The 24,792-nt window shown below is 39.3% G+C and overlaps 1 protein-coding gene across 18 annotated transcripts in view; it reads right to left on the reverse strand.

Annotated features, from left to right (window-relative positions):
- The window catches only part of NRXN1 (neurexin 1), a 1,269,767-nt gene that overhangs the window by 1,146,464 nt on the left and 98,511 nt on the right, over positions 1-24,792 (reverse strand). For 14 of the 18 annotated variants that reach the window (XM_039529867.1, XM_039529866.1, XM_039529861.1 and 11 more), the window contains exon 3: positions 1,893-1,910. The exons of 2 other annotated variants lie outside the window; for them this stretch is intronic. In XM_039529867.1, the coding sequence (XP_039385801.1) occupies positions 1,893-1,910 (18 nt within the window). The remainder of the gene's footprint in view (positions 1-1,892; positions 1,911-24,792) is intronic. 2 more of the 18 variants (XM_039529856.1, XM_039529851.1) reach the window with 1 other exon arrangement.

Below are 24,792 nucleotides of genomic sequence, written 5' to 3' on the forward strand. Positions count from 1 at the left end.
AATGCATCTTCAGTGAACATATTTAGCCTTGGTACAACTTCAGTAATATTAATGAAATTTCTTCAGTTGATGGCATGGATAAATTTGTCTCAACTTATTAAAACTAAATATATGTCTGTATATACACCTAATAATTTTGTAAGGTGTTCAGATACCACAGAATAGGCACAATATACAAACTTAGACAGATCTATGTCTACATGTGTAGCCACCATGTACTTCAACCAAAAGTATGTAAACACATCCAAGGCTATGTTGGAGTAAATTTATGGTTGCAACTTTGATTAAATAATCTAAGAAAAGTCTGCTGACTTTAATCTGAATAGATAAACTTCTTCATCACCTAGGCATAATAATTCTGATCCACATCTGGAACTCACATTGACTTCAATGAGTTTCATGCATGGATCAGCCATAGTACTGGGTCCTTATTTTTGTATTCCCGTGCTTTTTTCAGTCTGGGTGCCAATACCAATGTTACTTTAATGAATTTTTATTTAACATTCATTTATAATTAAGAATAAAGGAAAGATCCTATTACGGAGCTCAGAGAGAGAGAGAGAGAGAGAGAGGCTGTCGCAATTTCAGTAGATACTTTCTTTGATTCAAGCTTTGATCCAATATTTTCTTGAATTGTTATGTTTTTTGCACTGGCATCATATGTTTACACAAAAATGCCAAAGCATCCAGACCTGATGAATCTCTGAGCACCTTGCCATATATTTGATATAGAACATGGACAGATACAGAGGGCCACAGTACCTTGGATTCTGTATGGATCACATCACTATGATGGCTCACTGCATACATACACTGCAGGGACATTATGCCACAGATCCGCGCAAGACCAGTCACTTTGCATACCAAGCATCCTTAAGAAATTGCTGATTTTAAAAGTAGTTTGAAAAGTGTATTAAAAGAAAATACATGTCTGTAATGTTGGTTCTTGAATTTAAAAATAGACCAACTATTTTTAAAATAAATAACCTTGGACATGAACCTTGTATGCAAAGATTAAGCCCAGAGAGAGTTTTTTACAGGTACAGTTTGTAAAAAGTACCTGAAAATATTGGTTTATAATGCAGATGACAAAAAGGACTGCCAACAAACTGAGGTATCAAACAATGTATTAACATACTGTACTTTTAAATACTATGATACACACAAGTACACATTTCTACCAGCTATCAGATTTACTTACCAATATTCTGGCTAGATGGCCATTGTGCTTAGTTTCCATTGCCCTGTGTCTTACTTTCTTTAAGGGGACTTTATTATATACCAATGTTGTTATTAAAAACACACACCTCTTATTTTCCCAGTGTGAAAAGGCAGAGCAGTTTATGTTGGAAACTTTGACAAATCAAGCTTTTCTTAAGCATTGTACTGAAAAGGATAATACAATAACTGATATTTGTAATATAAAAAGGAAAAGAGCTATTTATGTTCCTAAGTAATTAAAATACATCTTTAACATGCATTACATTCTTTATGATGAGAAGGAATTATGTTCCACATTGATCAGACAAACATTATCTTGTATCATTTTTCATACAGAACACTCAAGATTTCTGTAAACCCGATGGATGAATTTGGAGAGCAATTCACACTTTGGATCTCAGTCACACAGGTATAAATCCTGAGTAACTCCATTGTTCAGTGAAGTTATTTTGGATTTACACAGTATAATAAATGAGGAATTTGGATTTGTTTTATGTTCTATATGGAAAAAAAATGACACTTAACCAATCAACCTGAAAATCCTCATAGGGAAAAAATGCAACTTACCGTGTTTAATGATACGCGTACCATAATAACACTAAGCAGAAGGGAAAAACACTAAGCAAAAGGGAAAAATAAGAGCTTAGGAAAATAAGGTAGAAAGCACCCACCTTCCACATAGTTGTCTTCTGAAAGCACATAATAGGGAAGGAGAGAAAAGGAAAACATTCATTAAGCAGCATGCAGACTGGAACTTGCCATTGCATGTCTTCATCATGCAAGGCATCAACACAACATGCAAGTGCTCCATTGCTACCATCTGAAGGGAAAAACATAAGCACCAGGGAAGCAGTGTTTCTTCTATTCAACACAATTTACATGATGTAAAACAAAATCATTCCATTTCCTCAGTGAAGAAATTGTAAAGAGTCTTTTGCAGCTCTTTGTGAAGCAAGTTTTACTTACTTAATCAGAAAGTCTTCTCATAGGTCTTTAGTTAGTAAATAATTAAAAACTGCTGTGATGGGAATTCTAACTATATTTTCCATGTTTTCACAATTTGAATTTTTCTTAATGCCTTATAAAGCAGAATATTTTAAACAGATTTAACTAGCTAATTTTGGTTTTACAATATGCTGTGAAACATTTAGAACAGCCAACACGCCTAACCCTGAAGTCTTTACTCAGCCAAATCTCTCATTCTAGTCAAGAGGCCAAATCTTGTAATCAAATATTGCAAAATTGCCAGTGAAGCTGGTGGAATGAGCAAGGGCTTCAGGATCAGGTCCCATTATTTATTGACATCAGACAAGCCTTAAAATTAATCCTGATTTTTCGCCTGGCAGAATCAGTTAAAGGCACAATGCCCACAAATATATAGTGATTTTTAAAACATCAAATTACTTGTATACTGTATTTACAGATTCATGCCTAATAGGCCAGATCCTGCAATCTGATGAAGTTAATGGAATTTGTGCTTAATTAAGGCCTGCTACAACTAGCAACAACTGGACATTTTGTCTCAAGCCTGACAGTGATTGGGGAAGCAGGCAGCACTCAGTACAGATCTTCCCCAAAACCTGTGTGGGGAGGTGGGGACTTGGATTGACTGCCAGCTGGTCAGTCGGAGGGGAGAGTTGGAACTAATGAGCAGGTGCAGCATGCTGCCCTGACTGGGAAGAACTACCTCCACATCCCTTGAGCTCTTCCATTGAGGAGGAAGCTTAGGGGAGTATTTCTCTGCTGCCCAATTTGATTCTGACTGGGAAGAGGATGGGAGAAGGTAAGAAGGTACCAGAGGAGATAGGAGAAGACAAGATGCACAGGGGAAAGGAGGGGCAACAAAGTTGATGAAAGGAAGTAAGAGCTGAGGAGTAACAAAGAGACAGTGAGGGAGCCTAAAGTGGGAGAAGAGAGAAAAAAAAGGAAATGTGGGATTATTAGAGCTCTTCCTGTCTTTGACTTGTCCTGGGTTCCACAAGCCCTTGCTGCAGAATAAGGAACTGGGAAAGCAGGATTTGACCCAGTTCCATTATAAATGGTTGTTTTCAGTGAGAGTCTTTTTGATGGAACTAACTTTGAAGTATATGTTAAGAGACACAACTGGGTCCGATTTTGATCTAGTGGAAATCAGGAACAATTCTACTGAATTAAACAAAATCAGGCTCAGTAGTGTGTTTTAATAATTCAGCTCAGGATCTACCTCAGAACGCTTAAACTTTCATAATCATGTTTTCTATAAATTAATATGCCACAAAATATTAAAAATCTCATACAAATTATATTGTATACAAATAAATTATGTTGTGTTGTTTTATAAACTGCTTTATTCCAGCACATGAGATGCATATACTTAAAACTACATTGTATGGGTCGCCACTATTTAAGAATAACCATTATGAACATCCAATATTTAGGGCTTTAGTCCTGTCTGAATTCACAGTTGTAAAGCTCATTATTTTTAATGAAGGTTCTATGCCCATATAAGCAGAGAACATACTTGACAAACTGTTCATTTTAAATTACTGTAAATCATCTTCTCCATACATACATGAACTCAGACTTGTAAAAACTCTGTGCCTGTAACTTCAGTTTGCCATAAAAGTGCAATTGATGCATGATATCCATTACATGCATTTAGGAAAAGAAAATAATGAAAAAATGAGCACGAATAGGAGGATGCTAGTTGTAAATATACCATATATAAAAAAAACAAGATCCACAAATTATATGAGGACCACTTTGAAAATGAAAAATTTCCCATTCCATAAAATAAAGATTTTTCCCTATCTTCTGTTGTACATTGTAATGATCTTTTGTTTGTTAAAATTACTTATTTTAAAAAGAATTCTATTTAATAGTCTAATTCCTTTTAGTGCAAATACTGTTTCCTTCCTATTAAGTACAATAAAAAAGCAAATTAAACAAAAACTAAATGAGTTACTAAAATAGTATTATAACTTTAGTCTCCTTCTTTGTAGTACAAATGTATACAAGATACCAATATTGTGATAGGGTGACCAGATGTCCTGATTTTATAGGGACAGTCCCAATTTTTAGGTCTTTTACTTGTATAGGCTCCTATTACCCCCACCCGCTGTCCCGATTTTTCACACTTGCAGTCTAGTTACCCTAATATTGCGATGACTTGATATTCTGAGATTCTTTTTGGCCTGCTCTATTTAGCTCGAGATATATGTAGTTACAATAAACGAACCTGCAGGCCAGCTCTGAATTTATTAACGTCAGATGGAATTCTGAAGCTGATATGCCTGGGAGCAGGCTCTCTGTCTCTGAGTATAGGACTTTGCTTTATACTAAGGTCCAGCTTGTCAACTGGTATACACTGCACTAATCTGTTGAAGGCAATAAAGCTACATTGATTTATGCTAGCCAGGAATCTGGTCCTAAACATTTAATTATGTGAATAACCATTCAAAATAGTAGCCCATTAAACTAGCATATCTTATTTTGATTTTTTAAAATAAAAATTGCATTAAAAGCGTTGAATATTGTCCAATGAACAAAACAGTATGGAATATATACACCTCTACCCTGATATAACACGACCCAATATAACATGAATTCGGATATAACGTAGTAAAGCAATGCTCGGGTGGGGGGAGGGGGATGCTGTGCACTCCGGCGGATCAAAGTAAGTTCGATATAACACGGTTTCACCTATAACGCGGTAAGATTTTTTGGCTCCCGAGGACAGCATTGTATCAGGGTAGAGGTGTATCACCAAAAGACATATGCAATAGTAAGCTATTTAAGAACTTCCTTCCTTGCTTGCTTCCTTGCTTGCTTTTCCACACCACCAATAAATGTATCTGTCAGGGTAATTTCAACACATTAATTTGGGAATTTAAGTTAAAGATTTTTCATATCAACAGTTTGATGACAACAAAATGTGTGTGTATGTGGGTAGGGGGAGTCTTTAAACTGGTAAGATATTTTTCAAGGGTTTTCTATGTTAGATTAGCATTTTTATTGATGCTAGTATTGTTATATTGTTACAGATACTGGTATGAAGACCATTACACTGCTATCTTGTGACATGTATGTAACACTAAATCTTTGTCTAATTTTCCTGATTCCCATCCTAGTTTGATGTGTGCGTGTGTGTTTGCATGTATGTGTGTCTTTGTGTCTGTCTTTTAGAGTGAGACATTGCCTAGTGTTGTAAGCACAATCTGGAGAGTCAGAAAATCCTAAATTCTAATTTTGTTCCTTTGGCCAAACACAACACAAGTCCAATCATACAAGAAGTAAAGTGTGTCCCATGAAGTGCTGAGCACCCTAAACTTCCAGTGAAGTCACTGAGATTTGAGAGCATTTAGTACCATACTAAAGGTGCTCAGCATCTTGCATAAAAGGACCTTAACCTCTCTGCCCACATTTACCCATCATTAAAATGGAAATAAAAATTGCCTTATTTACAGAGATGCTGAGAGGATTAATTAGTTCATGTCTATAAAGCATAAGTGTTAAATATTATTCTTGGCAATATTACAGATAGAAAGAATGCTAATTTCTATAATTAATATAAATCATTCAAATCTCCACTGGAATTAGAGTTGTGTCATGTTGATATAGTCCTTTAGACACAATGAAAAGAAGTCCAACACCACTAAAGTAATTGGAGATATATCCACTTACCTCAAGTCTGAATTTGAGCCATTAAGATTATTTACTTCACTTAAGCTTTTACATTTACCTTCACATGAATACAAAGTGGCCTAAATCGTGGTATTAAGCCACACTTCTATAATACTGGTAATGCAGACATGCAGCACCACAAACAGAGCTTCAGGGGGCACTGGGCTTCGGATAAGCATAATGGCCTCTCTTGGAAACTGCAGACTCCAAGACTGAGGGCTTGGCTACACTCGAAACTCCAAAGCGCTGCCGCGGGAGCGCTCCTGCGGCAGCGCTTTGAAGTGTGAGCGTGGTCGCAGCGCCAGCGCTAGGAGAGAGCTCTCCCAGCACTGCACGTACTCCACCTCCCTGTTGGGATTAGCGTACAGCGCTGGGAGCCACGCTCCCAGAGTTGGGGCACTGTTTACATTGGCGCTTTACAGTGCTGTAACTTGCTGCGCTCAGGGGGGTATTTTTTCACACTCCTGAGCGAGAAAGTTGCAGCGCTGTAAAGCACCAGTGTAGCCAAGCCCATACTTTGGTGGTGCAGTATACACTCCTCTCCATAAATAGCAAGCTCTGAGATATGGTGTCACCTCATCTCCATCCATTTTGTACAAGCTAGCCTTGAGAGCTGGGCAAAGGGATGTGAAGACTAGCAGGGTGGGCAGGAAGGTTCGCACAGACCAGACACTATCTTTATAGCAGACTAGAAAAATATTACATTCTTTTTAGATTGAGGAGGGGGAATGGAGGAGAAAGGGAAAGACCCAGTAAAAACTCCAGCAAGGTGGATCCAAAGCAAAGTGACCCGGGGAACTATAGGCCTGTTAGTCTAACATCTGTAGTATGCAAAAAAAAAAAAAAAAAAAAAGAGAGAGAGAGGTTGGGAGAGAGGGCCGATGGGGACTGGATACAGATGGATTATTGGATTATTTAGAAGGTATATCGTGCAAAACCACCCTGATCTCCTTCTTTGAGAAAGTAACAGATTTTCTAGACAAGGATCTAATATATATCTAATATATATCTATTGGATTTCAGTATACAGGACCGGACATGAATTATTATTTAAAATGGAAAGATGGAAAAGAAATCCAAAAAAAAAGAGGTGGATGGGGGAGGGGATAAGGAGACTGAGGGGAGTAGGAGGGAAGGGGGGAAGGGGAACTGTCCGTTGGAGGGGGGAGTTTCTCAGTTTCCTCAAGGCTTTTTTTTTTTTTTTTATTTTTTATCTTGATATTTGCTGACTGGGGAACCAAGAGGAGTGGGCTGATGATAGTTTTGATGGGGAGTAAAAGGGGGGGGGGGGGCCAAGGATTCGGAGGATATTCAGGAGATTTAGATGACCTTGTAAACTGGAGTATTAGTAACAGGATGAAATTCAATGAAAAGAAGTGTAAGGTAGGTTATTTGGGATGACTAACAACAAGAACTTTATTTATAAGGGCAGGGGGACTGGAAATGGAGAGAAGGAGAGGAGGAGAGAGGACCTGGGAGTCCTGTTGATCGATGAGAGAGTGATGTGATGTGATGATGTGGTAAAAAATTAAAAAGCTGTTGCATTCTCTTGTTGCTTTATTTAGTAGGGATTTCTAGGTGGAGGAGGTGCTAGTCCTGCTATATAAGGAGACCTCATTTGGATTTTTGGAGTATTTTGTGCAGTTTTTTTCTCCCAAGGATAAAAAGGAAGAAAACTAGAACAGGAGGGCCAAGAAGGGCCTAGAAAAGGAATGGAAGAATGAAAATGGAAGGATGAAAGGAGGAGCTCTGAGGAGCTTTGTTTTTCCTTAAACAAAAAGAAGGATAAGAGGAGATAGATACACACTCTTATATATATCAGAGGAGGAAATACCAGGAAGGAGAGGAATTATTTGCTAGCAGTGCTAATGTGTGGACACGAGGACAAGAAATATAAAATTGTCATTAAAAAAATTCAGGCTTGAAGGTAGAGGGTGGTCAGGGGACAACAGAGGAGGAAGTGCAATACTGGAAGGACAGTGACACCAGAAGATGAGGTGAGATGTTTATAAGATTAAGCTTAATAAGTTTGATGAGGAGATGGGTATGATAGATAACGAGGATAATATCAATAGTCAAAACAGCTCAACTGTACAATACAGTATGTAAAAATGGGGGGGTTTATAACCTTTTCCACTTTTTTTTGAGCTTCCATTGGGTGGTCTTGCCCGCATGCTCGGGGGTTCATTTTGGGGTCCTGGAGGTTTTTGAAGGAATTTCCCTTTTTCGGCTCAGAATGGCGCTTCTTGTCCTTCCTCGGGGGGGGTGGATGGGGGGGGGGGGTGGATCGAGCTATGTGGCCTGCATCAGATTCTTGAATGAGAGCATCTTCTGATGATGATCTTGATCATGATCTTATGATTCTATGGTTCTATGATTCTATTCTCCTCAAGGACTTTCCATTTGTGCAATGAGATGTATTCCCCTGGAAAACAAAATCATGCTATATGAGCCAGGACTAACTGTCATCCTTATCATGGTTGTTTCATCAGTATCTATAAAGACAATGGGTATAAATTCCACCTGATGTTTGGCAATTTCTCCTCTCACATCCTTCTTCAATTTGTCATTTAAATTGAAGTATCTTCTGTCTGGACTTTCTTACTTCCATGGCATAATTATAATGTCTATTGCACAGAACCATATACATAATTGGTGCCATATCTATATATATTTTCAGGTCTGATTTTCCTCACATTTGCACTGGTGTAAACCAGAAGTAATGGTACTGAAGTCAATGGAGCTACACCAGTGTAAAACTGGTAGAACGGAGGGAAATCAGGCCCATTACAGTCACATTTTATGTCCCCCTCAGCCAAAGTGATTCATCTCCCTTCCCTAGTCCGTCACATTCACCCACATTCACACTCATCTTCAGAGGTCTCTGTGCCTCAAAGAGCAGCTCTGCTAGGCTGCAATGGAAACTTGAACCCTGAGGAGTCTCTCCCACTAGTTACTGGGCCGGGGGGTGACTTTGCACATTCTCTATCTCCTGGTTGTACAGCATTGCCTCCTAGGCTTAATTGCAGCAATTGAATCTAATTTTCTCTACCACCACAGGATGGCTGCAGAGGCAGCAGGAGCTGAAAAGACCTGTGATCTCAACAACAAAGAAAGAGAACAGACAAGCCTTGCAGGGAACAAGCCCACCAGCCTTGTTGTCTGGTAGTCCAGTCTGAGCCAGATCATTGCCCCTTCATTGCTCGGCCACTCTCTTGAGTTCAAGGACTCTGTTTGGGCTTAGTCTCCACATGTAGGGCCCAATGGCAAGAGAAATTCCTTGTGCCCTCTTTTTATTTTGTGCACCTATTTGGGGTGGGCACTATCTGGGCCTGTACATGCCACACATTGTTATTTCATGGTAGAAAAACCCCAGAAATCCTGCTGTGAACAATCTTACTTTTAATTTAAGATGTTGGGCCACATTCTGCTCTCAACTATGCTGGTATAAACCCAGAAACAGTCCATTGACTTCACATACTTAGCCAGACCCTCAGTTGATGTACATTGGGATAGCTCAGCTGAAGTCAATGAAGCTATGCCAATTTGCACCATCTGATTATCTGGGCTACTATCTTCTGTGGGGTTATATCAGGTTACACCAGTTTAGCTATGAGCAGAATCTGGCCCATTGTGTATATAATTTACAACCAGAGCCAGGCCATCTCTAATTATTTTACCCCTTTATTCTCTGTTTCATTGATAACAAATGGGAATTATTTATTAAATGATTTGTTTATGATTTAAAAATAATTTAAAGATCTGTTGATGCTTCATGGAAACATTGAGAAAGCACTTATCTTCCTTAGAAACAAATTAATTTATTGATATTATGGCTCTGTCAGATATTTCATTTTTTTCTTTTAAGATATTAACACTTCAGCCCATGCACAGTGCACAGGATTTGCCCGTTGTGCAGCTCCTTGAGTAATTTGCTCTCCACTCAGAACTGTGATGCTGATTCTGACATCACAATGGGCAGTATTGAAGAGGGATTCAAAACCACAGAAAAGATTTATAATGTTATGTAAGAGATTCAGCAGCAGGAACAGAGATGGGGCACTTGTAAGATAAACCTCACTTTGTTGTGAACCTTGCAATAAAAATGAGAGAGGGAAACAGAAAATGTGATATACAGGAAGTGTTATTTCTAACTAGAAGATTTTGTCAAAGGATGATGTATTCATGTTTCCTCTATATCTATATGCAGATATACCTGTACTATAGGACCATCCCTTTTCCTACCAACATTTCTTTCCATGGAACTGTATTAAAAACTGTGGACCAGCCCCTAAGCTGGTATGAATTAGAATAGCTCAGGGGTTCTCAAACTTCATTGCACCACTACCTGCTTCTGACAACAAAGTCACTGCATGACCCCGGGGGAAGAGGGGACCACAGCTCGAGCCCCATTGCCCCAGGTGGGGGTGAAGCTCGGGCTTCAGCTTCAGCAAGGCCCTGGCAACCCCATTAAAAAGGGGTCAAGACCTACTTTGGGATCCCGACCCACAGTTTCAGAATCACTGGCATAGCTCCATTGATACCCATTTACAGCTGTTGAGAATCTGGCTTTCTAAATTTGATACTAAAACAATTCTAACGGTGATTTGTAAGAAAAGAATTGGAAAGATATTTAAAAAATCTTAATAACAAATTAATCTAAAGCAATAAACTGGTGGACACTTGCCATTAGTACAGGTCTCTTCATGTGCTGTTTATCTGAATAATTTCCATTTGAAAGTTTTTGATTTTGAAATGAATTTTAAGTTTCAAGTTGCAATACAAAATATATGATAATGATAAATAATACAGCCATCCATATGTAGGACCCGATTCTGTGCCCAGCTGCCTCCTCTCACAGTGGGAGGTGAACAGGGAGGCAAACGTCTCCTCAATTGTTTCCTTGGGTAGGTAGTGTTTGGCCCCTATAGAACAGGATTCAGGGGCCCATCCACAAATTCTGCAGATTCCCCACAGGCACAGTGAGAGGCTGGAAGGGCCTGATCCAGTGGGCTTTGACTTCAGTGGGCTTTGAATCTAACAGGACTACCATTGCTAGCACCATGCAGGGGACTTCCCAGTGCAAAGGGTGGAAAGATAATATGGCTAGGGCTATATTAACTTTCTCTAGGGAACTCCATAGGGCTAGTGGTGGGATTATGTACTTTTCCCCCACCCCCAGCTCTATCTCCTGCTTTCCTAGCTCTTCTACTTCCTGTCCCCAGCCACATAGATCCCTCATGACATGGAACACTCTACGAGATGCCTAGAGGAAGAGGAGGAAACTACCATGGAAGCAGCTGGCTTGCCTTCCCATGCAGGATGGGAGACAAGGCTCTCCTTCAGACAAGGCTCTCCAAGGCACAGTCGGACCCTGTGATCTCACTTACAACAACTTTACACAAGGATAAATCAATTAGGCCCAATCAGTTATACCTCTACAAATTTGGAGTAACTCCACTGACTTCAGTAGAGTTACTCCAGACTAGGCTGTACTCAGAGGATGGGGGACTGTATCCTGGAAAGCACTGTCTTTGAAAAGGACTGAGATTTCTTTGTTATTAAACAACTGAATATGACCTCCCAGTGCAATGCAGTAAAGAACTAATGCAATCCTCTGATGCATAAGCAAAGAAATATTGACTATAAGTACAGAGGTGGTGTATCCTCTATATATGGTGCTAGTGAGACAATTACTGGGATACTGTGTACAATTCTGCTGCTCATAGTTGAAAAAGGATGTGAAAAAATAAAAGAGAGGCTCAAAAATTGTTACAAGAGTAATTCATGGTCTGAAAAACATGACTTAGAATGAGAGACTTAAGGAGCTCATTCTATGGAACATATCAAAGAGAAGATTAAGAGGCGCCTTGATCACATCTATACCTGCCTATGCATGGAGAAGATATTTGATACTGGAGGGCTTTTTAACCTAGCATATAAAGTCATAACAAGATCCAGTGGCTGGAAGATGAAGTCAGCAAGGTTCAAACTGGAAATATGATGCACATTTTTAACAGAGAGGAATTAATTATTGGAACAGCTTATAGTAAGTTTCCCACCACTTGGAGTCTTTAAATCTAGACTGAATCTCTTTCTAAAGGATAGGCTGTAGTTCAACCACAAGATATCAGGTTACACACAGAAATCACTGGGAGAAGTTCTATGGCCTGTGCCATGCAGGAGGTCAGACTAGATGGTCACAATGGTCCCTTCTGGTCACACTGGTGTAACTGACAGCAAACCAGAGCTTAAGCTTTAGTGAATATTTTGACCTCCCTCTCAAACACCAACACTGTCTCAAAGCCCATTTCGGAATCCTTTTCTCAAGTAAAGCACACACTAAAAAGACATATTTCCTCTTAAGAGGTTAAATATAATGGCTGAAAAAGAAATTTATTTAAATAAACTGTTACTCTAATTCCCAATGAGGAAAATGCTCCCCCTCCAATTGTGGTAATCTTATTTCTATGTACTGCAACATTTCTAATTTCCTTCCCAGCTGCCTGCAGAGGAGATAAGCAGAATCAAAATCAAACTGAAGTCAATACTCCTTTTAAGGCAATATATATTTTATGCTAAACTGTTCAGTTCCCACATAGTTGTAACATTATTCTATCACCTATAAGTGTATTAAAAGTGAAGTTTTCCAAGTTTGTTTTAGTTGAGGTTATTAGTTCATTTGTAATAGACTAAGGTATTGTATTGGAATTTATTTTTAAATGCAGTACAGCAAGATAGGCTGAGGCTTTATCACAATCACAGCAGCAGTTAAGTGGACTTGCCTTCTCCCAAACCTACAGAACATTAGGCTTTTGGCCTGAAGTTCAGGGCCTGGGAAGGTTCTCTGGAACCTCAGGACTGCTTGCAAAATCTAATGGCTTTTGGCATACTTATAGGTATTAACACCACAAGTGCCAATACTGCAGCAGCCACAACCATGGAAGAGGTTAGAGGAGCAATAAGGACCTGCTGTCGTCAGAATTCATTTAAAAGGGAGAGATCATTTTCCTGATGGATAACAAACAAAAATAAAATGAAATTGGATGTCAGCTTCTATTTTTTTAAGAGTTTTATTTGTTTTTTTTTTTAGCAAGAGAAACCAGGGAGTGAAATCATGGTCTCATTTAGGTCAATGGGAATTTTGCCATTGACTTCAGTGGGGCCAGGATGCCATTCCAAATGTGTGTGGAAGGACACAGGGCTCCAGAGTTGCAGCCCATAAGAAAATCTCAAGTTTGTCAATTTCTCATTGAGGGCACATCTGGGTTCTTCTCACCCACAACTGAGGACAGTTCACCAAACAAACAGGGAAACAAAACTAAGTTCTTTCTTCCATCTCCAGGATTTAAATTTTTTTAGAACTTTGTTTTTAAGGACCCCTTTATTCTTCCTCACCAACCAATCACTCTTTACAAATTCCTCTCTTTTACATCTGGCAGCTGGGCCCTGTAGCTTAGATAAACTCCAGCTGCATCGGTTCTCTTTGTTCAAAGGAACAAATGGAAGTTAAGCACTCAACTCCCGCTGAAAGTCATTGGGAGTTGGGCACCTGATACCTGTGCCTTTGAATTCCTACAGGTCTTGTTTCCTACTATACAAATAAAACTGGGTTATGGGGTCCGGCCCTGTTTGGACAACTGTACACAGCTGTATAAGAACCAGAGGGGTAGTATATTCGGTCACATATATTCCCCTTCTCTCTGTAGCATTATTATTGCATTGGGTTTCCTCCAGCTGTTACTTAACTCTTTTGGTTGCTTGGCACAAATAAGATTTTATCAGCTTTCATTAGTATAGTCTTATGAACAAAGCCAATTGTTGTGGCAAGGATGAGAGCTCTGTGGCAGGCTGGAGTAAACTGAGTTCTGTAGCAATGATGTACGATGATGTGGATATTTACATTTCAAGAGCTTTTATTTTTAAAGTAATTAATGAAATAAAAGTGAATGACTCAAACCAGAGTAATTACTTCAGAGGAACTATTCTTGATCACACTGGTGTAATGACAGCAGATTCTGGCCCAGTACACCTGATTCTCCACTGCTTTGTGCTTTGTGCAGTCTTTTACACCTTTACAAAGTGACTGTAAAGTAAGCCAGCCCACCACCTGGGGGACCCATTTTACACCCAAACAACCATCCCATGACTAGAGGCCACAGGAGAACCCACCTGTTAGCAGTGGTGCCAGCAGAGGCCATAAAGTGACCAATCTGTCACCAACATGAACAGCTTAGGAATACCTGATGCTTAGCAGAAACCCCACAAGGTGCTGCAGAGGGAGAACCATGTTCAGCTAGGAGGGTTAGGGTGGAAAGACTGATGAACTGGCATGAGTGAGTAATACAACTGATGCATTTGGAGGGGAGATGGAATTGAAGGATTTGGGGAAGGAGAGAGATGTCACGTGTATTATCCCCAGGGACGGTAAATGTTTTGAGTGAGACTCTTGTTAAAACTTTCTCCCCAATCTAATATTATATAGCAAGTGGTCAGACTCCTGCACTTCCTCAGCATTGCAATGCCTAAGTCCCCTTATGAATCAAGCACTTTGTCTGAGGGTGTTCGGGAAAGGCACCTTTTCACAGGTTTCAACTGTATGTTGAAACCCCTTTGAAACCTTTTCACAGGTTTCAACTGTATGTTGAAACCCCTTTGAAACCTCCTGGACAACCACGTGGAAGTCTTGGTCCATGATTTCTCCCATCTCAGGTACTGTACAAGTAGAAGAGCTAACGGCAGCACGAATTTAAGGGATCTGTATTTCCTAGAGCTGAGAGGATGTCTGTGAAGAGATAGTCCAGCTATAAGGGACAGTGGTTTCTTTCTTGAGAGATCACAGCTGTCCTCAGATTTTGAAAGCCCCTCTACCCCGTCTCCTCCAGGATCCTCTGTTCCCTTCCCAAGGATTTTACTTCTGAAGCATATGTTTTGTACTTAAGACACTACTCTATCAATATTCTACTGCAGAAGCTATATTACCTTAACATTAGACCATGATAAAACTTGTCTTTTGGAAGGTTACCTTAAGGCAGTATTTCATCTGGCGCAGTAGCTCAACATGCTAGCATACTGCCAGAGTGCCAGCAATGAAGCGTCTCTGATCCCATGTGATTTCCAGAAGCCATAGAACCACTTGGAGCTGGCAAACTGGTCTGAATTTACAGATTATCAGATTGTGGCTATATTAAGTAGAAGTGGTTTAGGATTCCACTGCAAGGAACAATTGTGCTAAAATGGAATCAAAAGCAATTGTAATAATCCCTCCCTAAAAAGCAAAAGACGCTGTAGTATATATTTACATGACATCTAAAAGGAAACATTTATAATGAACTTCAGTAGGACTGAGTCAAAATGCAGAGTCTTGTAAAAAACATAAAAAGAGCATCTAGGTTTAGTTAAGTATGCAGAATAGCTGAGGATGTCATATCTCACTAATACAGATATATTTCTGAAGGTATAAGAAAGTATTAATACTAATTATTCTCTTCCTGATCACATGGCATAACAGCTAGAGGGGTATTAAAATATTATCAATCAATAAGTATTTAAAACTCTGAACTGTTTCTAAAAGTTTCTCTCTGAAATATTTGTCCTAAGCACAATATGTGGATGGCATCCAAACCAAGCCACTTTTCCAATGAGCAGGGAAACTATCCTTCACTTCTCAGGCAGGGTGAATGCCACTGAATAACACTGTTTATTTAAAAAAGACATTTCTTATGTTCCCAGCAGGACAGGAGGAATTTCAAGGCTCTGAGGGAGGAATCTTGGCCCATTGCAATCAGTGGCAAACCTCCCATTAGTATCAATGGGATTTTACCCCAAAAGCCTTTCTACACCACAAATGTTATTATAAGAACTATGTTCATGAAAGCAGAAAACAGAACACATAGTATGTGGCTTTTGCAGCCAATCAAAACTAACGAGGATAGCTCACAAACAACGTACAAAACCAAGAATTATTTACAGAGCTTTTTCACCACATAATTTTGCATAATGAATAAATCTGAGAAAATAATGATATGCTACAGAGAAACTGACAAATGAGAAAAGGGGTGAAATGTTTCAGATAAATTTATTTTTATGAATTATTTGCTTATCTGTGCATATATATGTGTGTGTATATATACACACATACAATTCACATATATATTGTTCAAACTGTTTAAATTTTTGTCTCTCTCATGGTAAATATATCAAATAAACAATCAGAAAAATGTAGGAATAATGTTACATTATACAACACACATTCTGATACCAGTGCAATGAAATACAACCAATATATTGTATAAGTGAATGATGTAATATGATCCAGTACTTTATAGATACAGTTTCAGATAATACACTGGAAACTTTTTACTGAACTAACACCGAAATGGACCAAAATAGTCTATTATTTCATTGTGGTACAAAAGTACAATATTGAATGTTCCAGCAAATCTCTATCTGCAATTTCACAAAGCAAAGGCTGATGCATATGAAGCTGCTTAAGAAAAATTCTAAGTAAGCTGTATTGATTAATAGGATATTAAAAGTGTTGCATGTTTTTTTATTTTTAATAATAGTTCAATAAACTGCTGAATTGTAATTACAGTATATTCCATGTGTTCTAATAAGAATTGTGCAGAGTCAGACCATCTAGTTTACAAAGAGTGTGACCTAAATAGTGTTCAATTTATTAATTCACTTTGATTTTCTGGCTCACAATGCCTTTGCACTTTTTTAAACATATACTTTTTTCAAAACAAGTTCAAAATGAAAAAATGTAATGCTTGTAAATCATTCATTTTTTAAGAAAAATATATTAATATTTCAAAACACATTTCCCAGAACATGCTTCTAATGCATGTGGAGCAGACGCCACATTTGACTTCACTGCAAAATAAAAGCCATTTGTCTCCAAGCACACTTTAGAAGATTGTCTCAAGTGTTTTTCTGTTATCCTTAATGCATGTACCTCTTAACATTTTAATACTGGCCATTTTATCATTTTTCATCCAGAATCCATTATGGACCAAAGTTCTAAAACACACTATCTCCACTGATATTATTTGTAAAACCTTTTTTTATGTTTTTACCACTTTGTTGCTCTGCCTTACATATCACCTGTCAATAAAACTTCCACATCTATTTAAAAGACATGACAAAGATATAACCTAGGAAATGTTGCAATCAAATTATATAAAGAATGCACGAAATAATTATTAAAAAGGAAGCATGTTTCTTTCTCTCTTCCATTAATAAATACTTCATTTAGTAATCTCATTAACCCCACAGTACTTAATTAAACGAATCAGAATGACTAAAGATTGAATAAAGAATAAAACAACTGAAAAAGCCAATGGGAATGGCAGCTACAACATATTTATGGAATTCTTTATGGGTGGAATCCAAGGCCCATCTAGGTGAATGGTAATCTTTCCACTGACTTCTGTGGACTTGGGATCAAACCTGGATTCTAATTTGAATTTCATGGGTTATTTACTGTAGGCCATGTTGTGCCATTATTTGGGACAATCAACTCATTCTGAAATCTAACTGCATGCAAATCACTGGCATATTAGGGGTTTAAGAGTCCCCTTATTCTGACAGAGATACGTAGATTATGATGAAGGAGTCTGCTAATCAATAGTTTTTAGCACAATGAAAGTTATCACAATGCAGTCAGGATTTTGGTTTACTTCGTAGCCAAAGTGAGCATGGTGCCCATCTATGATGTGTAGATACTGTTTCTCCCTTACTACATCACCAAATTACAAGTTGTGGATTAGGTCAGGGTTACTTGTGTCGATACTGTAGTCAGTACTGTAAATTCCCTAGAACAGAAATCTTCATATATTTACATGTATGTGTATAAAAATATGCTGACATCTGTGGAAGTGAAATCATTAGACAAAATAGAGAGGCCAAATTCTTCTCTTTCTCACATTAGTGGTACCTCACTGAAGTCAACAGGTCTGCAATGTGACTGAGAGTAGAATTTGGGCCTAGTGGCCACATTCTAATATACATTACACCGCAGTAAATCTCCACTGATTTAATGACGTTGCCCCAGTTTTATACTAGTGTAATTGATATCACGATTTAAGTCAAAACTCTGTTTTAAGACTTCACAAAACATTTTAACTAGAATTCTTTCCTTAAAAAGTGCTTTATTCAATTAAAATTATGTATATGTTAGTACATAAAAAGAGGTGAAAAGTTCCAGAAGAGAGATACCTGATTCAAATATAGGTTATTCTTTTTTTTTCCTGTTGCTCAGTTATTCAGTATATATATTAAAATATTCAAACACACAAATCAAGCCTGGTAAGGAGTAGGTGTACAGTTCTCATCTGTTTAGTTACTGCACTTGCCTTTTAAATCTTATAGTCTCAAGAAAATGAGAGAGATTTTAAAATACAAATCTATGTTTTCACAAAAGAAAAGCAAGAAGGGTTCATACAAGGCTGAAGAAAACAACCATGAGTAGAAGAGAAAAAAAGAAGTCAACAGTTTTAATGTTACAAATCTATAACAGCTGTATTTCCCTAGATTAAGGGCCCCAGTGAATTTAAAGCCAATAGGATTTTTGCCACTGACTTAACTGAGAGGAGGACGGAGCCTTAAGGGCTAGAATCTACACAAAGAATTTGGGCATATTACCATACATTTTTATACTGTTTACATATAAAAGTAAAGAGTCCTGTGGCACCTTATAGACTAACAGAAGTTTTGGAGCATGAGCTTTCGTGGGTGAATACCCACTTCGTCGGATGCATGTAGTGGAAATTTCCAGGGGCAGGTATATATATGCAAGCAAGAAGCAGGCTAGAGATAACGAGGTTAGTTCAATCAGGGAGGATGAGGCCCTCTTCTAGCAGCTGAGGTGTGAAAATCAAGGGAGGAGAAACTGGTTTTGTAGTTGGCAAGCCATTCTAAGTCTTTGTTTAATCCTGAGCTGATGGTGTCAAATTTGCAGATGAACTGAAGCTCAGCAGTTTCTCTTTGAAGTCTGGTCCTGAAGATTTTTTGCTGCAGGATGGCCACCTTAAGATCAGCTCAGGATTAAACAAAGACTGTGAATGGCTTGCCAACTACAAAACCAGTTCCTCCTCCCTTGCTTTTCACACCTCAACTGCTAGAAGAAGGCCTCATCCTCCCTGATTGAACTAACCTCGTTATCTCCAGCCTGCTTCTTGCTTGCATATATATACCTGCCCCTGGAAATTTCCACTACATGCATCCGACGAAGTGGGTATTCACCCACGAAAGTTCATGCTCCAAAACTTCTGTTAGTCTATAAGATGCCACAGGACTCTTTGCTGCTTTTACAGATCCAGACTAACACAGCTACCCCTCTGATACTTGACACCATGCAAGGCACTGCATTTAGCCATATGGAGAGGAAATCCATCAGCCTCATGAAGAAACTTGCACAAATACAGACAGATATCATCTTCCTTTCAAAATGCAAACGGATGGACATCATACCAAATGGACTAAAGGTAAAAAATCCACTGCTATCTACATACTACAGAGACCACAGTGAGAGATTATGCCATACTCTATCAAAGAAACTGAGGAACCACCTGATCAGCATCCTATACAGCAAACAGGAAAACATCAAAAAAGAGCTCTCCAACCTGGAGACTCTCATAAATAACCAAACTTCCATACAAACGGACTTCACTAAAATAAGACAGGAGATCTACATTACTCACTTCACCTCTCTACAAAGGAAAAAGGACTGTAAGCTGTCTAAACTCCTACCTGTCACATGAGGCCACAACCGTGGTACCCCTAACCCACCCAGCAATATCGTCAATCTATCCAACCACACACTCAGCCCAGAAGAAAAGTCTGTCCTATCTCGGGGACTCTCTTTCTGCCCTGCCACCCCCACAAACATGATACAGTTCTGCGGCGATCTGGAAGCCTACTTTCACTGTCTCCGACTCAAAGAATACTTTCAGGATAACACTGAACAGCCCACTGATACACAGTTACCCTCCCACCAACAGCACAAGAAGAACTCCACATGGACTCCTCCTGAGGGTTGAAATGACAGTCTGGACCTATACATAGAATGCTTCCGCCGACGTGCACAGGCAGAAATTGTGGAAAAACAACATCGCTTGCCTCATAACCTAAGTCGTGCAGAACGCAATGCCATCCACAGCCTCAGAAACCACCCTGACATTATAATCAAAGAGGCTGATAAAGGAGGTGCTGTTGTCATCGTGAACAGGTCTGACTACAAAAAGGAGGCCGCCAGACAACTCTCCACTACCAAATTCTACAGGCCACTTTCCTCAGATCCCACTGAGGAATACACTAAGAAACTGCACCATCTACTCAGGACACTCCCTACACTAACACCGGAACAAATCAACATACCCTTACAGCCCCGACCAGAGTTATTCTATCTACTACCCAAGATCCACAAACCCGGAAATCCTGGATGCCCCATCATCTCGGGCATTGGCACTCTCACTGAAGGACTGTCTGGATATGTGGACTCTCTACTCAGACCCTGTGCCACCAGCACTCCCAGCTATCTCCGTGACACCACTGATTTCCTGAGGAAACTACAATGCATTGGTGACCTTCCAGAAAACACCATCCTAGCCACCATGGATGTAGAGGCTCTCTACACAAACATCCCACACACAGATGGAATACAAGCTGTCAGGAACAGTATCCCTGATGATGCCACAGCACAACTGGTTGCTGAGCTCTGTGCCTTTATCCTCACACACAACTATTTCAAATTTGATGACAATATATATCTCCAGATCAGTGGCACCGCTATGGGCACTCGCATGGCCTCACAATATGCCAACATTTTTATGGCTGACCTGGAACAACGCTTCCTCAGCTCTCGTCCACTCACGCCCCTTCTCTACCTATGCTACATTGATGACATCTTCATCATCTGGAACCCATGGGAAGGAGACTCTGGAAAAATTCCACCATGATTTCAACAGCTTCCACCCCACCATCAACCTCAGCCTGGACCAATCGACATGGGAGGTCCACTTCCTAGACACCACGGTGCAAATAAGTGACGGTCACATTAACACCACCCTATACCGAAAACCTACCAACCGCTATGCCTACCTTCATGCCTCCAGCTTCCATCCCGGGCACACCACACGATCCATTGTCTACAGCCAAGCACTGAGGTACAACCGCATCTGCTCTAACCCCTCAGATAGAGACCAACACCTACAAAATCTCCACCAAGCATTCTCAAAACTACAATACCCGCACAAGGAAATAAGGAAACAGATCAACAGAGCCAGACGTGTACCCAGAAGCCTCCTACTGCAAGACAAACCCAAGAAAGAAACCAACAGGACTCCACTGGCCATCACATACAGTCCCCAGCTAAAGCCCCTCAAATGCATCATCAGGGATCTACAACCCATCCTGGACAATGATCCCACACTTTCACAGGCCTTGGGTGGCAAGCCAGTCCTCGCCCACAGACAACCTGCCAACCTGAAGCATATTCTCACCAGTAACTACACACCACACCATAGTAACTCTAACTCAGGAACCAATCCATGCAACAAACCTCGATGCCAACTCTGCCCACTATCTACACCAGCGACACCATCACAGGACCTAACCAGATCTGCCACACCATCACTGGTTCATTCACCTGCACGTCCACCAATGTAATATATGCCATCATATGCCAGCAATGCCCCTCTGCTATGTACATCGGCCAAACTGGACAGTCTCTACAGAAAAGGATAAATGGACACAAATCAGATATTAGGAATGGCAATATACAAAAACCTGTAGGAGAACACTTCAACCTCCCTGGCCACACAATAGCAGATCTTAAGGTGGCCATCCTGCAGCAAAAAAACTTCAGGACCAGACTTCAAAGAGAAACTACTGAGCTTCAGTTCATCTGCAAATTTGACACCATCAGCTCAGCATTGAATAAAGACTGTGAATGGCTTGCCAACTACAAAACCAGTTTCTCCTCCCTTGGTTTTCACACCTCAGCTGCTAGAAGAGGGCCTCATCCTCCCTGATTGAACTAACCTCGTTATCTCCAGCCTGCTTCTTGCTTGCATATAAACACCTGCCCCTTGAAATTTCCACTACATGCATCCGACGAAGTGGGTATTCACCCACAAAAGCTCATGCTCCAAAACTTTTGTTAGTCTATAAGGTGCCACAGGACTCTTTGCTGCTTTTACAGATCCAGACTAACACGGCTACCCCTCTGATACTTGATACATATAAAAGTGACTCCACTCATTTATGTAAATTGGGTATTTCCTCCTAAAATATAATTTGGTAGTTATATTGGCAAACTAATGACCACATACAAATGGAAGCAAAGACATGAAAGAAAGAGCAATAATATTTTACCATCTTGGGAAAACTGGGGGCATAAGAACTTGCACAACCAGCACTGATTCAGCAGCTCACCATGGGTCTCACTAACCTGTCAGCTTTTCGGGGTTGGATTTTCCCATGCATGAGCAGTCTCTAAACAATTTATAGACTGTCTGGGGCACAAGCACAAATTTTCAATATCAGTCATGCATGTCTTCTCTTTGTACCTTTCTTCAACAAATGTATTTATTATGGCCATTGCAAAAAGAGTGCACTCTACTGTTTGAGTTACACTACTGTATATCTCTTTGACAGTATCTCAAAGTACGGATACAAAACAGATTATACTGAACTTTCCATATATCTTCTGAAATGAGTCCCACTGCAGGGCTCTAGTAGATCTACTGGTTGTGCTGATTGCTTTTTCCCACTTGTAGGGCCAGATGTCCAGTTGATGTTAACTGATGATTCCAATGGACTCGTAATAGTTTACATCAGCTAAAGCTCTTTTCCACAGTTCCTTTTGTACAATCAGTCATGGTTAGATTTATTAAGGTTTTATCTTGATAATACAGAACTCAAATTATTCCTGAGGTCTATTCCCCAGGGTAGATTGGCACATATAAAGAATGTAGAGGAAAGAACTTTGGCTGGTGTTGGAAGTGGAGCATTAACTTGTTGAAAGCCATACCCATAACAATCACCTAGCCCAAGCAATTCCTGGGCAATACATACTCAGGCAGAATGCTCCTCCATGGAAAATATGGCACAAAGTATATGTAACAAATTAGTGGCCATATTGGCCTCAGTCTTTACAGGGATCTCCCACTGACTTCAGTGGAATATGCATATGTGGATCAAGTGAAGAATATGGCCCAAAAGCTTGTGCAAATATACTTATTATTAATTAAATACGGAGATCCCTACGCCCATGTTTGAAGTCTGATATTAGCCAATTTCTGTTATAGGCACAATAGCATATATGATGGTTTTAGGGAAAAATATTTATTGTACACCCAGCTCAGTACAGATTCCCATAGATTCACAGACTCTAAGGACAGAAAGGACCACTGTGATCATGTAGTTTGACCTCCTCAGTAAAACAGGCCCCGGGACTTCCCTGAATTAATTCCTTTTGAACACCCAGTCTTGACTTTAAAATTTCCACTGATGGAGAATGTAGAGGAGGAAAAGGAAATGTAAGTTAGAAATGACAGTCAAAGAACTCAAGTATTTTAAGCTATGCAATAAATTAGATATGGACTCTGGAGAATATTGGAAAAGAATGAATACAGATGGGGGTGTGTTCTGAAATAAAGGAGTGTAATACATTAAACTGAGGATTATATATTGTGATGCAAAAGTCCCAGTGATAATTTTAGTCTATATGTGTACCATACATACAGACAGCAAGAAGAGTGTCTATACAATTCATTGTAGGAAAGATAAGGTTTACCTAAAAATTTCTGTTTAAAAGTCATTTAATAGTATTTTGAATTCTATTTTTAAAAACGCTTGCATGATTGTATGTGGTAAACATAATGATTTGTGCACCAATTCATTGTGTAGTATTCTCTGATTGACTGGGAGCTGTTATTAAAAAATACAATTCAAGCTTTAAATATCTGAGTTTTATTTTCAGTAAAACTTTCCAAAGAGTCATCAAAAAGACAGAATGCTTTGGTTAAAAGTGCACAAAGGGTACTGTAAGAATAGAACCTATGCTACATAATGTGTCTAATATCTAGATTCTGATTCAGTTAGCCTGTCAACATTCCTGTGAGCTACATAGCTATTGCCCCCAGTTTACAAATGGGAAAATTGAAACAGAGAGGTTAGGTGACTTACCCAAGATTTCAGAGGCAAAATAGTGGCAGACCCAGCAATATTATCCAGAACTACCGATTTTTATACGATCCACTCTCTGTAGGATACACTCCAATAGAGGTGATTATTTCTGTGCTTACTCCCTAAAATGGTCAAAATATTGCCACCATAGAAGTGCAGATGCTGTTTTCTTCTCCAGCTATACTGATTTTTCTAGACGGGATTTCTGTTTTACTGTGATCCCATGAAATCATGGGATGTTCTATGATTCCTCAAAGCTGGGGTTTCCTTCTAATTATCAGTTTTTCAGAAAGGAACTCAGCATCAATAAGCAAAGATCCATGTACTCTGTGGTAAGCTTGACGTAAATTCCATGGCTGGGGTCCAGGATTCTGAGGCATTCTAGTATAGGTGACTGGGAATTCTACAGCAGGTTTAGATAAATGTATACATTAATATTTTATTGAATTATGTATGAAAATGTCATATACTCAGTGCAGCTATTTAATTTCATATTACATTAAATAAATTTCACGCTGCCCCTACATTTTTAATTTTGATGTGGTGAGCAATTTTGTATTGAAAACACGTACGTTCATTGCAGAAGTTGTCAAGGGTTAAAATGGAGATTTTGGCATCTGGATCAGATATAATCTGTGATTATGACATTTGGAGAAGTGCTTTGGGATTGTGAGGATAAATAAATGAGCCAGATGTTTCTACCCAGATGATCAG

Source organism: Mauremys reevesii, linkage group 3 (genome assembly GCF_016161935.1).
Source record: "Mauremys reevesii isolate NIE-2019 linkage group 3, ASM1616193v1, whole genome shotgun sequence".
Lineage (NCBI taxonomy): Eukaryota > Metazoa > Chordata > Testudines > Geoemydidae > Mauremys > Mauremys reevesii.